This window comes from Cynocephalus volans, chromosome 2, assembly GCF_027409185.1.
Source record: "Cynocephalus volans isolate mCynVol1 chromosome 2, mCynVol1.pri, whole genome shotgun sequence".
NCBI classification, from domain to species: domain Eukaryota; kingdom Metazoa; phylum Chordata; class Mammalia; order Dermoptera; family Cynocephalidae; genus Cynocephalus; species Cynocephalus volans.
This window is the reverse complement of record NC_084461.1, coordinates 9,718,241-9,733,993: the sequence shown is the minus strand read 5'-3', so window position 1 is coordinate 9,733,993 and position 15,753 is coordinate 9,718,241. Positions and strand designations below refer to the sequence as shown.

Sequence of the window (15,753 nt, the reverse complement as noted above, 5' to 3'; positions counted from 1 at the left end):
TACAGCTAACATTCACTTTATTCAGTTTTGTTCTCTCAACTCAGAAGGCAACAAATGACCACATAAAAAAGGGAGCATTTTAGAATATATACACATAAAATTGATCTAGGTATCTAAGGAGTTTGCTTTGATAGAAAATTAACATCCCAAATAACTAAGTGTTCTACTTAGCTTCTACAACAGTCATTCCTAGTGCCTTAGTCATTACATTTTCATTTAAGGTACTACTTTACTTGTGTGGCTACAAAATGAGGCACTCATACAAAACAGACAGGAACAAAAACATATATATACTGTTTTAGGTTCCATGTTGTAATAATGCCAAAGATATTGATGGGTATTATTTCAAAGAAGCCCTTTCTCATGATGGTTGTTTTAAAAAATGACACAGGGTAGTAATAGACTGAAAAGAAAACATCTGACTGAGGGGGCAAATTAGGTAGGGAGATACAAGACAACTTAACCAAGAAAATTAGAGAATCTCCACAAATGAGGCTTTTAATAATACTTTAGTGGTAAAACATTTTGTCTTTTCTTGATGACTGAATAATTAACATTCTAAAGGAGTATTTTAAACACAATAATTACACTTTACAATGTAAAAAACTTTTCACAGTATGTAGAGAGCTTAAAATACTCAATCCTGAAAATGAAAGTAAGTTTACTTGCAAAGGTTTAAAAAGTGCCAATGTTCTTATAACGGCACTACATTCTTATGTGTGAGTGTGTGATTATGTGTGTGCAAACACAATATGATGTACAAATGTCCAGTGTTTTAGTTTTGTTTTAAAAAGTCATCAATTCAACCTAAATTCAAGAATTACATTTTTAATAGTAGCATTTACCAATACAGAAGTGACATATCTAGGATCTAATCATTTGAGGGAAAGTTATTCTCTATTACTTGAATATGGGAAAGAAAAAACACAAGAATCCACAGTAATAACAGTTATATTAAATGATGAAATAAAAATTACTTTTTGTTTACGTCTGGAATTGAGATATCCTATCTCCACTGTTTTTTCCAAAGATAAACAGGAAAAAAATTCATCTAAAAACATAAAGCTATTTTAAGACTAGCTACCCACAAACCTCACATTGGCATTTTTTTTTTTTTCAGTTTTCATCTCAACTATTAGTACTTAATAGTTTAAAAATAAAAAATAATTTGCTAATAATGAAATGCACACTTCATACTATGACCATCTAATAACTGGTCATGTAAAATTAAACCCAAATGTTGATTTGTCTTCAACTTATAAATAGTAAAAATAAAGCAAAAAGGTATTCTTTCCTAGTAAATTTCCTTGAAGACTGTTTTAGCCCAATGTAAAATGAAGCAGAACTACACTATGATGTAAAAAAAAAATTCTATGTGAAGAAGGGCCATAATATTAGCACCTTCTGAACTATGGGTTTCAAATATTCATTAAGACTATTATTGGTTAATAACAAAACCTGGATGCTACCCAAGCAAATATTATGCCAGAATATGCTTTCCTTATGAAAGTATTTATCTTATTTAAAATAACAGGACGAAGCACAACTGAAAACTAGGGAGGAATTCTTAAGTAAGATTTAATATAAAGTTATCGGCCACTGAAATAGAGAGTAATTTTTTGGCCATTCATGTCAGTTTTTGTTTTTGTTTTTTTAAAAAATATTTAATAAGATTCATTTAAAATTCATTAACAATTTTTAACCTTTTATAGTATCTGCCTACATCTGTTAAAACAGATGTGTTCCAATGACTTTATATTAAGATCTACAAATTCTATGAAAAATTAAAAAAGAAACTTAAATTAATATAATCAAGTTATATGCCCAATTTAATATTTTTCTCCTGAAGAGAACAATTTATATAGATATTTATCGTGCCAGGTGGCATTATACTTTAAAATGCTAATTTTTTACAGTAGAACTAAATTTCTGAGCAAAGGTAGAGCCAGCAAAGACCTTATTTCAAATATGAGAGAAATGGCTACTACAAAGTGCCAAATAGTATAACACTGAGTCCTATGTCATTTTGTTTTTTTTTTTTTTTTTGATACTGATTGTTTAAAAATATTTTTTAAAGTAATTGCATACCACTTAGAGAAAAACTGTTGAAATATAAAACCAGAACACATTGCTCTTGATTTTGGTAGCTTTTGTTTGGCTGACTTTCATATTTTATAAATCCTCAGATTTTAGTCTATGGATTTTAATACTATATGAAAAAATTTTTTATAGTTTCTGAAGACCTATGCTGTCCACTTTCTCTGAGAACTTCTAAATTAGCATTCAAAAACAAACACTACCCCTACAATATACCATTACCATTAAATACTTGAATCATGTGCCCAACCATTTTATTTCTCTAAACTTCTAACCTGAAGCTTTGGTTATAAGGGAAAACCAAGTTTGTTCAGTTCTCTGAGATTTTACAGCACATTTCCAACAAAATGTATTCCTATGTTGGCCAGCTCCGCCAGCTTTCTTCTGAACAAATAAGATTGAGTTGGTTTTACTTGTAGTTTTATTCTGTAAACAAAAAGCTTTGGAAACTTTGGGATTTACTAATGGAAAAGTAGGAGAAATACACTCCCTAATCCTCACCCAGTGATGCACTAACTAGCAGGACTAGATGTTCTAACCAGTTTTCTCTAATGCTGTCAATCTAAGACTACAACCACATCTACACTTAGGCATCTCAGAATATTCTAAATCCAATAGTATGCAGTATGATTGGTGATGTCACTCTGTGAGATTTACGATGTTGCTTGACTTTTGACCACTGCTACCAAAAAGAAAGAGAGAGCTGTGCATGGAAAAGGGTGATGAGGGGGACTAATGAAAATCTTCATTTGCACTTTTTCTTTCTTCTTTTCTAAATATAGGCATGCCCCTAACAAGCACAAAAACCCAACTCCCAATGCTGATCACTAGGAATATTATCAAAATTAAAAATAATTTCCTCACCTAGCACAAGATACTATACAATATTACAAACACAGACACATGAAAAAAATCAGGCAGTAGAAAATGTACAACAGCTTTGGTGTTATACAAAATAACTTCCAAAAATGACTGACAGTGAAGCACAAAGTTCATGTTTTCTTACCACAGACACTCCGCTGCTGATTTCCACTTGTTTCCTTTTATGTTCTTGGTAACGTCTGAACAGCCAAGAAAGACAAAACGTACAGTTTACTTAGTAAAACTGCTAGGAACATCATGAACTGAACTCCACAAGACGTCATTGAAAAGTCTTGCCTGTTCACTATGGCTCTGTGGCACGTTTCCTGTCGAGATCACAGCAGGTCCAAAATAAAGTGACAACTAGATTTAATAAATTAATATACATTTTGTTTCAAGATGTACAATGCACATTCTGTTTAATCCAAGGTTTTAGGGTATCAAGGAACTTCTATTTACACATATACAGATCTCAGACAGCAGTGATGTCAGAAGATGCAGGGCAGAGCAGCAGAGCTGCTGAGAACACAAGTCAAATACATTTAATTTAAAAACAATACTGAGAGATCACTAGGGAATATCTTCAAAAGAGAGAAGTCCACAAAGAAGGACATGTAAAGGCAAGGGGAAGGTCAAGGAGTTGAGACAACCACTTTATTCTTGAGACGACTGTGGAGGTGGTGGAGATGTGCCTTGTTTGCCAGACTTCCGTTCATAGTTCACGAGGCGTTGCCCCACCAGGTATCTAGGTTGTAAAAACACGATGGTTACTCTCTTGTATGAGCTTACATAGTAAAACAGTCTTCTTAGGAAGTCTTCCTAAGAACAGCCAGTGATGTATTTTTTTAAAATGCAAATGAGATCACCTTATTCCTACTTAAAACCCTTCAATAGTTAGGTAAGTCGAAGGGGAGTCTACAGCCTGCAAAAGGCACAAAGGCAGGCACCTTAACAGAAAGACTTGCAAGAAGATAAGGAACAGCAAAGGCTGGAAGGCGTCTGATGATGTGTAATGGAGCAAACGCTTCAATCAATGCGTTAGGGGTTCCCATAAACTCAGACACTAGGAGGCCAGAGGTGGGTATAGTGAACTTACGCAGGGGCCTTATCTGTTAAGGTTCAGATTTTATAAAACAGCTTAGCAGACAGATCTGAGTAAATAGACTAGACATATGATCATCAGAAAGGTAGGTAGGAAATAAAGTAGGATCTGAAAAGCTCTAGTTTTACAGAAAAGAAGAAACCAAAGGACAGATTTCAGTGAGGTCAAAGGGGAGACGGCATGGAAGCAAGTGTATGCAAGTGACAGGAGTAGGAGGCTATGGTCCACAAGTAGAATAGTAAGTGCTCCTAACTTATGTAACATGATGAAAGAGAAGGAGATGGCAAAGGGTGTAGGGCTGTAGATCCTCCACAAGGTGACAGACACCTCCCAGGACAGGGGAGAGGAGGAGCTGAAATCAGAAGGCTCACTAATGATCTGCTTCACTGAATGAGTGAATGGCCTGGAGACTGACTCCTGAAGGATGGTGAGTGATAAAGCTGGACGGCAAGGAGCCGTAGGGGCTGGGCACAAGCATGCAAGAGCACCAGTTTGGAAGCAGTAGTGCAGGTCAAGGAGAGTGCCCCGGAAGAGCTTCCACATCTGTGGTGAGGAGACTGAGGGAGAATGAAGCCTGCACGAGACGGGCTGCCAGGCAGCTGGGGGCTGGGAGCCTCAGTTCACTTATCAATGAAATAAGAACAATAGTCCCATGCCACATGATTGTTGTTAAGAAAAGGAAAGCACATGAAGCCCTGGTGACAAAGGCCTGGCACGTGTTAATGGCTCATTGTGGGAACTCTTACTTTTCACCACTACTTTCTCCATCCTGACTTTCATCCATTGCTCTTCTGTTAAAACACACAAGCCTAAGGAGATATTTTGGTAGTTTACATCCACTAGTTTAACATACTACGCCAAATCTGTTAGCAAATTCTGCTAATGCTACCTTGAAACACCCAGAATCTGAGCACTTTTCCCTTCTATTTTTTTCATCACATTAGACATAAAAATTAAGAAATGACAACACCCTAACAAAAGTGGCTAGACAAATGGAACTCTAGACTTACTTGTCATTTTTAATATGCTCATAAAGGCGCTTAAACTGGCGGACTTGGAAGGACAAGATTCCCATCAATACCACAACCATCAGTAAAAACGGATAAATCCGCCGGTGGACTAAGTTTTGCATTTCCGCAGTAACACCTGTAAAAACAAAAACAAAAAAACTGTAAGCTTATGTGGAGTAACAGTGAAATGAAATACGTCTTTTCCATAGGAAGAGGGACTAGGGTACAGGAGAGTAAACTTTCAGGACAAGCTTTCTAATTCCCAGGTCTGTCAGACTCTCCACAATCTGTGAGTCATAAACCCTTTCTGACACCCACTCTTCTCTTCTGTAAAATGGGGGAGCTGGATTTAATGACTGCTAAGGTCCCTTCCAGCTCAAACATTCTGGATTCTGATGTTTCTCAAGCAGTAGTCATTTATATGTTTCAATAACATCACAGTTAAAAAACATAACAAAACCACGCTTAGATAATGAGAGAGATGTTCCTCAAACTTTCAGAATACTCAAATATTTGGTTTTCTACATTTAACCATAAGTTTCAACTCTTCCATGGTGGGGAAGAGGGGAGTTTTAAAATCAGAGGAAGTACTTCCAAGGAAATCAGAAAATCAATTTCCTCAACTGGACTATTCCAAACACCACAACAGTGTGCTGTGGTGAGAAAAAATATGGGCTCTAGAGCTGAGGTTAGAGTTTGAAATTTTTGCTCTCACTCCTTAAAAGTTAGACTTTGGGCAAGATTCTCAATTTCTATGAACCTCAGTTTCCTCATCTCTAAAATGGAGTTGATAAAACTCTAAAATCTCCTAAAGGTACTCTAAGAATAATATGTAAAAAATATGTAGAGTATCTAAACAGAACAAAAATGTGCTAAAATTTTCATTTCCCATTCTTTTCCCTTTCAAAAATCTGAGTCCAAATAAAAGTTTTAATAATGCAAATGTCAAAAGATTTTGGTTTTGAAATCTAAGTAGTAATTCTAAGTCCATATACTATTAATGGGCAGAATATATATTAATAAGTAGAATATAATAATATAAAAAAAGAAAATACAACATTCCTACTATAGTCAAAACAGTAAATAAGAAAAAAAATAAAGAGTCTAAATGATTAATTTTAATGAAGTGTTCAGTCGACTAAGTAATGGTCTTTACAACATACCTGTGCATGTTTATTTCAATATGGTACATATGATACTTAGCATAATCACAATTCAAACCAAATAAAAACCTTTAAGTTTCTACTCAGAAGGAACCAGAAAACGATGTAGTTTGCTCACTGTAACCCCTTAGCTTTACTCTTCCGGGTTTCCCATGCCATCCTGCAGACTGGAGGACATACTGCTGGGCTTTCCACTACACAAACCTGTGCTTAGCTTGCTTTCTGGCCAATACCTGTATTTGCTGAGTAGTAAATGGGATTATTAGAACGCAGGCCAGTTGTTACCCTGAAGGGTAAGACAGAGGACTTCTAGGGGGCTGGAAAAGTTCTATTTCTTGACCTGGTGAGGTTACATAGTTGTATGCATGTTACATTTCAATAGAAAGCTTGTTTTTTGTTTTTTTTTTCTAAGTCCTTTTCCTGTAGTTTGGTGAAAAAGAAAGGGCATTTCTGGCAGATGGATAAGACAAATGAAAGTGTGGAGAGAAGCATGGGGAGAAGAGGACAGGGAGTGTTTGAGAAGAGGCCATTCCGTGGTTGTTTAACCAAAACTCAGAGAGTTCAACAAGGAGCGAGGCAAGGAGAGAGGTCCATCCAGAGCCCATATCAAAGCAAAAGGAGCAGCCTTGTAAGCTATGCCAGGGAGGGGACTGTATTTTAAAGGCCACAGAAGAACCAATGAAAGAATGAATGTGTGGCCACAGTGTGGAGAATGAATTAGTGGTGGCAAGTTCAAAACCAGAAAACCAGAAAGGAGGCTGGTAAAATAAAAGTGAGAGATGAAAGCCTCAATCAAAGTTGGAGCAAAGGTGCCAGAGCAGACAGACTAGATTCCTGAGGTCACATCAGTGAGACTTGGAGACCACTGGCATATGGAGGACAGAGTAAGGAGACATGTATGGCCTTCAAGGTTCCTGACCCATGCAATTTGTAGGATGATAATGTTATTCACTAAGAGAGGGAAGTCAGGAGAAGAAAAAGATTTAGAGGGGAAAACTGTGCTTATAATTTTTTAAATATGCTGGGTTTAAGATCCTATGAGACTGTAGGTATCCCTTGGACATGACGATTTCCATTCCTTTGGATATATGCCCAGTAGTAGGATTGCTGGATCATATGGTAGTTCTATCTGTAATTGTTTGAGGAACCTCCATACTGTTTTCCATAATGGCTGTATTAATTTACAGTCCCACCAACAGTGTAGAAGAGTTCCTCTTTCCCCGCATCCTCACCAGCATTTGTTGTTCTTGGTCTTTTTAATAATGGCCGGTCTAACTAGGGTGAGATGATATCTCAATGTGGTTTTGGATTATATTTCTCTGATGACTAGTGATGTTAAGCATTTTTCATATACCAGTAGGCCAATTGTATTGTATTCCTTTGAAAAGTGTCTGTCTATTCATCTACTTTGCTCATTTTTTAATTGGAATATTTGTTTTTTTTACTGTATAGTTGTTTGAGTTCTTTATATATTCTGGATATTAATCCCTTGTCAGATGTATAGTTTGAAAATATTTTCTCCCATTCCATAGATTCTCTTTCTGCTCTGTTGACTATTTCCTTTGCTGTGCAGAAGCTTTTTAATTTGATATAGACCCATTTATTTTTTTCTTTTGTTGCTCGTGCTTTTGGGGGAGGAAGAAAGAAAAGACCTAAACAATTCCTTGAACTTTCAGAACACTAAAGATAGGGGTGAGGTAGGTGGTGGGGGATTGGGGTAGGGATAGGTTGGGTAAAGGCAGAAAGAAAAATCACAATTTGTAATAATAATATGCTTATAATAGATAATATTTTTAAAAGTAAGATCCTATGAAGATTTTACAGTACACAATAAGATAACGTCTTTCCAGTTACTGAAGCATCACAAATTAGCATCTCCTCTTTGGTTTTCCTAAGTGCTAAAGAACATTTTTAAAAAACTAAATATAACAACACTTCTACTTCATTTTATAAGCATGTGATCACAGAACTTCTAGTCAGGAGAAGACAACTTAAAGGAAATCTGATCCTGCCTATTTTGGGGAGAGTGTAAATTTCAATACTTTATCACCTGCTTAGAGAAAAAAAAATTTACCCAAGAGCTTTATGATCCTTTTAACCTTATCCTGAGTAGTCAAATCTAAGAAAAGAAGGATTTTGAAATCATTGCTTTAGCTGGATATATGTTGACAAATAAAGCACCTGAAGTGAGACAGTCTCTGTTACTAATAGTGACAAAAACGTTCCAATGTAAACAAGAGTGCTCTTTCAAGGCTCCACAACCATCATTACCCACCTAGTAGAGGAACAACACCAGAAGCTATAACATAAGGTACACACAGGGAAAGCAAGAGCACAGAGATCACTGGAGCTGCCAGTCTACGAATGATATAGTGAAGGTCAATGTTCCGGATGCCATTTGCGTAAACCTGAAACATTGGAAACAACAATTAGAACAAAGATAGGAGACAAAATCCTCCAGAGTAATAGAGCGACCTCTACTGAATCCAACCCACAGTGAACTGAATCCGCCAACCCAAAAGGATTCAAGCTGGTTATTTTTCCAAAGCCCAGGCAAATTCTGGAACACAAACATAAACATAGAGTTTTTTTTTTAAATGCATTTACCCACTTACACTTTGCAGTTAATGCTGCTAAGTGAAGAAATAAGAAGATACAAATCTAGAATCACAACTTATAGTATCCTTGCACTGTACAGTACAAGTTGACAGTTAATATTAGTGATGACCACATAACTTGAAGTAACTTCATACTCATCTTATATAAGAGTGACTACTTGTGTTATTATTTAAGATCACATTCATTTTATCTGAATATGACCAGAAAACATTGTAAACAGGAAACATGTTTCTGAAAAGCCTGTATAAATCAAATTTTAACATATTGAAAGGTGTTTCACATAAAAACTGAGTATGAAAGAATTCTATAATGAATATTAAAAAAAAAAAGAATTTCTAGAATATTTCCATCATTTTATCCAGAAAATTATGCTGAATAGTACTGCAGAAAAAAGAACAGATGGAACTGGGAAAACCTTGGGAATGGAAGACAGGAATGGAGTGCATTAGTCTCTTACTGCACTGTTCTTGCCTCCTTGGCAGCACTCAAACCTCTCATCACCCAGTCACAAGGAGTGGTGCAACTCAACCCCATCACCTCAGGATCTGAATGACAAACAGGCTTAACTCTCAAAGGCATGCTGCCACTCCCAAAGAAATCTAGTTACCCAAACACATTTTAATAATTGAAGCAAGGCACCCCAGTGTTTCTCAACCAATCCCAACAGTTTTACTTAAGTTTGCACACACACACAAACAAGTGTGAGGAAAAAAATGCATTAGAGAGCAAAATAGTACAAAGATCAATGATGTTGATCCGGCTGTGAATAATCCCTTATTGCCACACTTTTTCACAAAGGCCAGAGTCCTACCTGGAGACTCTAGAGTGAACTGGCCTGCACTCAGATCATGAAGGGGCATATAGCCATGAGCCTCCAATCCATTGCACTCACAGAGAAGTTCAGAATTAGCCTGTACTTTACAGATACATGCAAACACACAGCAATTCCCTGGCTCCCTCCACCCCACTCCTAAAAATCAAAATCTTGAGGGTACAGGCAGTTTTTTGACTAATTTTCTTGCGCACACTGGGCTGAAAACTACTGTCTTTACTTCCCGTACATCAAAAGGAGGTATACCTTTACTGCTGCATAATTCTAACACCTTATTTATCTGGCACTGACCTAAAGATAAGAGGGTTGTCTACAAGCACATTTTCTAGATAACTAAAGCTTAGAGAAATTAAGTACCAAAATCTGTTGCATTGGCTACACTGGATAGAAATCTTCCTAAGATGAATTATATTTCCTAGTCTTATTATCAAAACACAAAAGCATAATCTACCTTTTTCAAGTTTACTACCAAAATGACCAAATTATCTGATGGTTCCATAAAACAGCAATAGTCTTTAGTGCTATGTAGCTAGAATACCGTAGTACCTCCTTATCCACAGTTTTGCTTTCTGTGGCTTCAGTTACCCATTGTTAACCACAGCCTGGTTAAAAGAAAAATTCCAGAAATAAACAATTCATAAGTTTTAAATTGTGCATCAATATAGCAGTATGATGAAATTTTGTGCCCCATCTCGCTCCATCCTGCCTGGGACATGAATCATCCCTTTGTCCAGTGTATCCATGTTGTAAATGCTACCCACTCACCTCCTGCCCATTAGTCACTTCTCGGTTTTAAGATTGTTGTGGTATTGCAGCACTTGTGTTCAAGTCACCCTTATTTTACTTATAATGGTCCCAAAGCACAAGTGCAGTGATGTTGGCATATTGTTACAATTGTTCTACTTTTTATTAGTTATTGTTGTTACTTTCTCATTGTGCCCAATTTATAAATTAAACTTTATCATAGGTATTTATGTATTGGAAAAAACATAGTATAATAGGGTTCAGTACTACCCATGGTTTCAGGAATCCACTGGGGGTCGTGGAACGTATCCCCCACAGATAAGGCGGAACTACTGTACTCCTGAACATCTCTGCTTTTTAAATATACATTTTTTCCTGCCTTTTCTTTTACTTATTGCCTCAAGCAATAACCATTTTCCCTCTAATCGACTACAGGCTTAAAAACCCAAATACCAAGCTTCTCCAGAACTCCTGCCCTGAAAAGAGCACATATCATCATTCTGCCTCTACTTTAGACAGAGTTCTAGGTACTTTAAGCTACTAGTTACTTCAGATAAGGGAACACTTAAGAGTGGTTGATGAAAATACATGATAGTATGGGAAACCAGAATATGCCACCCCCAAAATATGCCTCTTTGGAATAAGGATTCTTTTGGGCTGAAGGCAACTGAGAAGCAGAGGCAGGAAAGCTCTCTGTCCTCCATTTACCTAAAAGCAGGACACAAACTTATAAAGACAAAAGACAGCCCACACTGCCCTCTCATTAGGGAGGACAAAGGTTAACCACTGACCACTACCAACAACTTAAGACATACTTAAGATGGCACGAGGGGAATCTACAGTAAAAAGCTTTACTAACTAACTTTTATCTGCCAGTCATTTGCCTTGCCCCAATTTGCCACCCCTAGAGACTTAAAGTTCTTTTCCTTTGCCCTGTCAATTCTCTAAAAATGTACTATTCTTAGTTAAAGATGCTACATAAATAGGAATTCTAAGCCACCTCTTTGAGAATTTACTCATTCCTCGAGTGTCTCCCATACATATATGAAATATGTACTTTAATAAATTTCTATTTGTTTTTCTCGTTAATCTTTCTTTTGTTACAGGGGTCCATTCTAATTTAGAATTCATGAGGGTTGAGGAAAAAATTATTTTTTCTCCCGTACAGAGGTAAAACAAAACTGCCTTATCTTTAAAAAAAAAAAAGTTATATATACTCATTAAAGAAAATGTAGAAAAGTACAAAAATGAAAAATAAGAGTTCTATTAGCCAAGTATAATCATGATCACGTCCAGAATGTCATTCTCTGAAAACTGATTTTGCTTACCTGTTCAATTACGGTTTTCAACCACCACTGAGGACCCATCAATGTTATAGCTGCAATGATTTTGGCATGCAGGACTCCAAGTGCCCAGTCCTACAGGAATAAAAAACACTTAACACATTTTTGTCATTGTTTTTAACAGTAAACCGAACAGAGAGGCTATACAATTTTCTTACATTATTTCACTTTAAAACATCAGTTCTGCAAGAGTGGTAACAATTTTACAGAAGACTAATATATACTGAAAATTTCAGGCAATTTTTTTTCTCAAATGGTTCAACTTGAATGCTTCCAACAAAAAATAATTCTTGTATCTTTTGGAAATCTACATTATTTTCCCAAGAGAATTAGGGAAAAAAGTGGACATTAATGGAGATCTCAACAAACAAATAAAATAAATGCCATGATTTTATTTCATCAAACTATCTTTAAGCTGTTATATTGGTTTTGACTGAGCTGATTTACGTCAAGAGACAACTGTGGAGCCAGGTCTGGCCTAAAGAAACGATTCCAAAGGCTCACAGATAGCTTCTAGCTTGGAATACTTGTGGTTCTCCTGTTAAATTTTTATTAGAATCTCTACTGCTCTCCATTCCCAGTACCACTGCACACCATGCTCTTCATGGTGCTCACCTGCCACTCCTCAACCTAGTAATCTCTTAAAATGCACATCAGATTATGGAAGAATTCCCTGCTTACAACCCTAAAGTCCTTAGTATGGCACACAAAGCCCTTCACAATCTGGTTTCTGTTTACTTTTTTAAAAATGCAGGTATTAAAGAAAAAAAAAAAAACATACAAAATTTAGATCTGTTCTTCTACAAAATTGAAACCGGTACAGAGAAAGCTGGAATCCTCTGTGACCACCACCCCAAATCCTGATCCCTCCCCAGCAACAACTACTACTAGCATTTGGTTACATACTCCACATCTTCCCCCATGGATGAACAGCTGATGAATGAACAGTTTGTCTGCGTATGGGAAGCTTGGTTTTTGCCCTTTTTATCTCAGTTGTCTATAAATTCTTTTCTATCATATGGCTTTCAATACTACAGAAAAATGTGCAATGGCAGTATGATTTTTTTTTTTTTGAAGCTTTTAAGATTTCTCTTTATCCTGAGAATTCAGAAATTTTACTAAGATTGCCCCCAATATGTATTTTTCTCTTCAGTCTCATCTCATTGATTTCAATCTCGGCAAATCTAATAAGCTCTTTCAACCTAAAGAATCAGATCATTCTTCAATTCAGTTAAAATTTTTCTATTTTTGTTTCAATGATGCCTCACATTTTTCCTTCCTGGAATTCCCATTAATGTTTAGTTTTCTAGACACCTGCCTTTCCCCTCAATTTCCTCCTCTTGCACTGATCTCTCAGGCCTCCAATCTGTCCACATTTTTATTCATCTACTGCATTTGTTTGAAATTCATACTATGTAGCTCCACAGCAGTTGTGTTCTGTTTTAGTGCTGCTGTTCCTGTGTGTGTGTGTGCACGTTCTGCACTCAGTCTGCTGTGTTTATTCTTCTCTCTGAAAGCTCATAGCTCCTCAATCAGTTCTGTTACTGGCACATGGTCTGATTGGTCTTTCTGACTTCTCTTCCTGTAGCTGCTGAACCGCTCTCAGACAATTGTTATTTTCCTCTGCAGCGAGAGGAGGCTCAGGTATAACTGAAAATATTCTAAAAGGCTGCAAAAGGATATTTTAACATCTTCAGACCTTTGGGATAGCAAGCCAACAGTCTCCTACTGAGGAATATGGAGAAAGCTTCTCTGCTCTTTCTGTACCCTTCCACGCTCACACGTAGGGAAGATCCAACGTACCAATTCAACTTTTTCTTGGCCTTTTGGGAGTCCAGAAGGCACCCAAGTGAGGTTTATGTTCACCTGAGGAGGTCTACAGATCCCTGAGGTTTGAGCTCTTTCAAGACCCACTGCTTTCCAGTCCCTTTCCACAGGACAGGACATACCACACTAGTTCCTCTGCTAGAATTCCAAATGAACCCAGTCTCCCAGAGATCGGCAGCTGCTTGCTATAGGAAAGGCAGGGAATTTATTCAGGAATGGAGAATAAGTAAGCCGCTCTTCTTTCAAAAACTTGCCGGTTTTATGCAGAACATTAAGGATACTATGTTGCATATATCTGCCTACAGCTTGTGCTTTTCCTCCACTCAAACATTTCTTAGAGCTTTCTATATCAAAACAAACAGTTCTACTTCATTCTTTTCAACTGTTGTACTGAATTCCAAAGCACAGATATAGCACATTTTATTTAGCCATTCCCTGTTGATGGACATCTGGGTTGCTTCTCATTTTTTTGCCATTATAAAAAACGTGACGAACTAGCAGAAACAGCCTTGTTCATGCCTCCTGCACACACAGAGATGTCTCTTTGCAACAGATTCTAAAAAGTCAAACTGCTGTGTCACAATACATAAGCTTTTAAAAATCTGATAGTATCAAAGAATTCTTCAAGGTGATGATAGCTTCATAGGCAATGCTGGAGTCTATCTAGTTCACCAAGAACACATGTGTAACTGAACAAGTTGTGTTTATTACTCACTGTAGCAAGGGAAAACACATAGCCTGGGAAACTTGGGGACCTCCAGTAAGAGTGTTAGAAAGGGCTTATTATAGGATTTCAGCTTATGTTAGGGATTTGAGGGAGGATTTAAGGAAGTAAGGCTTTGCTGTGTATCAGATGCTATTAGAAAGCAGAGCAGTCTGCATTGTTATCTTAATAAGTCTTTTCCAGAAAAAGGGACAGAATGAGGCTACAACTGTAATTAATAATAAAGCAATAGCCAATCACAGTAACCAGGAAAAACGGATGTTTGGTCATTTTTGTAGTTTGGATAAAGCTCATGTTCTGTGTTCATACATGATAACAGGGGAGTCCTGTTTTTGCCTTGCTCTATCATGGTCACAGAGCTGACTTCTATGATACTGATATTCTGTGAAACTGTTTATGTCGAATAGGAGAACACTAAATCCTGGTACCAGACCAGCTCCTCGATGGCAGGAATTACTCTGCCCTTTTTCAGTGCTATGCACTGCATAACACTGGAAGGCAGATAATATCCATTTGCCTCACTAGTAGTGATGCTATGATTGATTACTGACTGGGTTAGGGTACTGTCTGCTGGACCCTTCCATTATAAAATTGTGTTTCCCTTTGAGACTACAAAGTAATCTGTAAAATGACAATTTGCCATCATGCAAATAACCATTTCTACATTGTGATGGTGTCAACACATGCCCATTAATTCTTCTCCCATCAAGTGGGAGAAGTATATCCCCTTTCCATGAATCAAGTCAACCTCTGTGACTTGCTTGCACCCAGTAGAATATAACGAAAAGTGATGCTGTAAGTCTTCTGCGATGAGGTCATAAAAGGTGATGCAGCTTCTACCCTAACTATCTTGAGGCTACCAAGCTCTTGTGAAGAAGCCCAAGCAGATCTATGAATTGCAGCAGACATCTCCAGATGGGTGCCAGCCAACAATCAGCAGTAACCCTCAAACACGAGTGATGATGTCTCCAAATGATTTCAGCCACAGCTGTCAAATCACTACCAGCCACTGAATCTTCCCAGATGAGGGCCCAGATATCATGGAGAGACAAACCTATATGCCCCGTTTTAATTTCTGACCCACAAACACTGTAGATAAAATAAAATGGTTGTTTTAGGCCACTACCATGTTATGCAGCAACAGTAACTTAGTAACTGAAGACCTATCAACCTTTCACCCAACAGGTTCAACATCTATTGACAATTCTTGCTGGAATCAATTACTGTGTTAGGTACTGCAAAACAGTGATTTTCCAATTCTGTTAATCTCTCTACCTTTATTAGCTGGCATTATTCTGTTTTTTTTTTTAAAAAGCTTCTTTCCCTCAACTGATGCTATTTAACTACCCTGCAATACAGCTTTTACAGAAAGGCATAACATCTGTTTAAAATACATATGCTCCTCAACATACAGTGCTACTATGTCTCAAT

General features: G+C 37.0%; 1 protein-coding gene across 1 annotated transcript in view; it reads right to left on the bottom strand.

Annotated features, from left to right (window-relative positions):
• MARCHF6 (membrane associated ring-CH-type finger 6) overlaps positions 1–15,753 on the bottom strand; it is a 72,697-nt gene continuing 56,944 nt past the window's right edge. Inside the window, exons 23-26 of the mRNA XM_063085468.1 lie at positions 11,757–11,846; positions 8,509–8,641; positions 5,071–5,206; positions 1–3,703 (exon numbers count right to left, since the gene is read on the bottom strand). Of these exons, the coding sequence (XP_062941538.1) occupies positions 3,613–3,703; positions 5,071–5,206; positions 8,509–8,641; positions 11,757–11,846 (450 nt within the window). The 3' untranslated portion in view covers positions 1–3,612. The remainder of the gene's footprint in view (positions 3,704–5,070; positions 5,207–8,508; positions 8,642–11,756; positions 11,847–15,753) is intronic.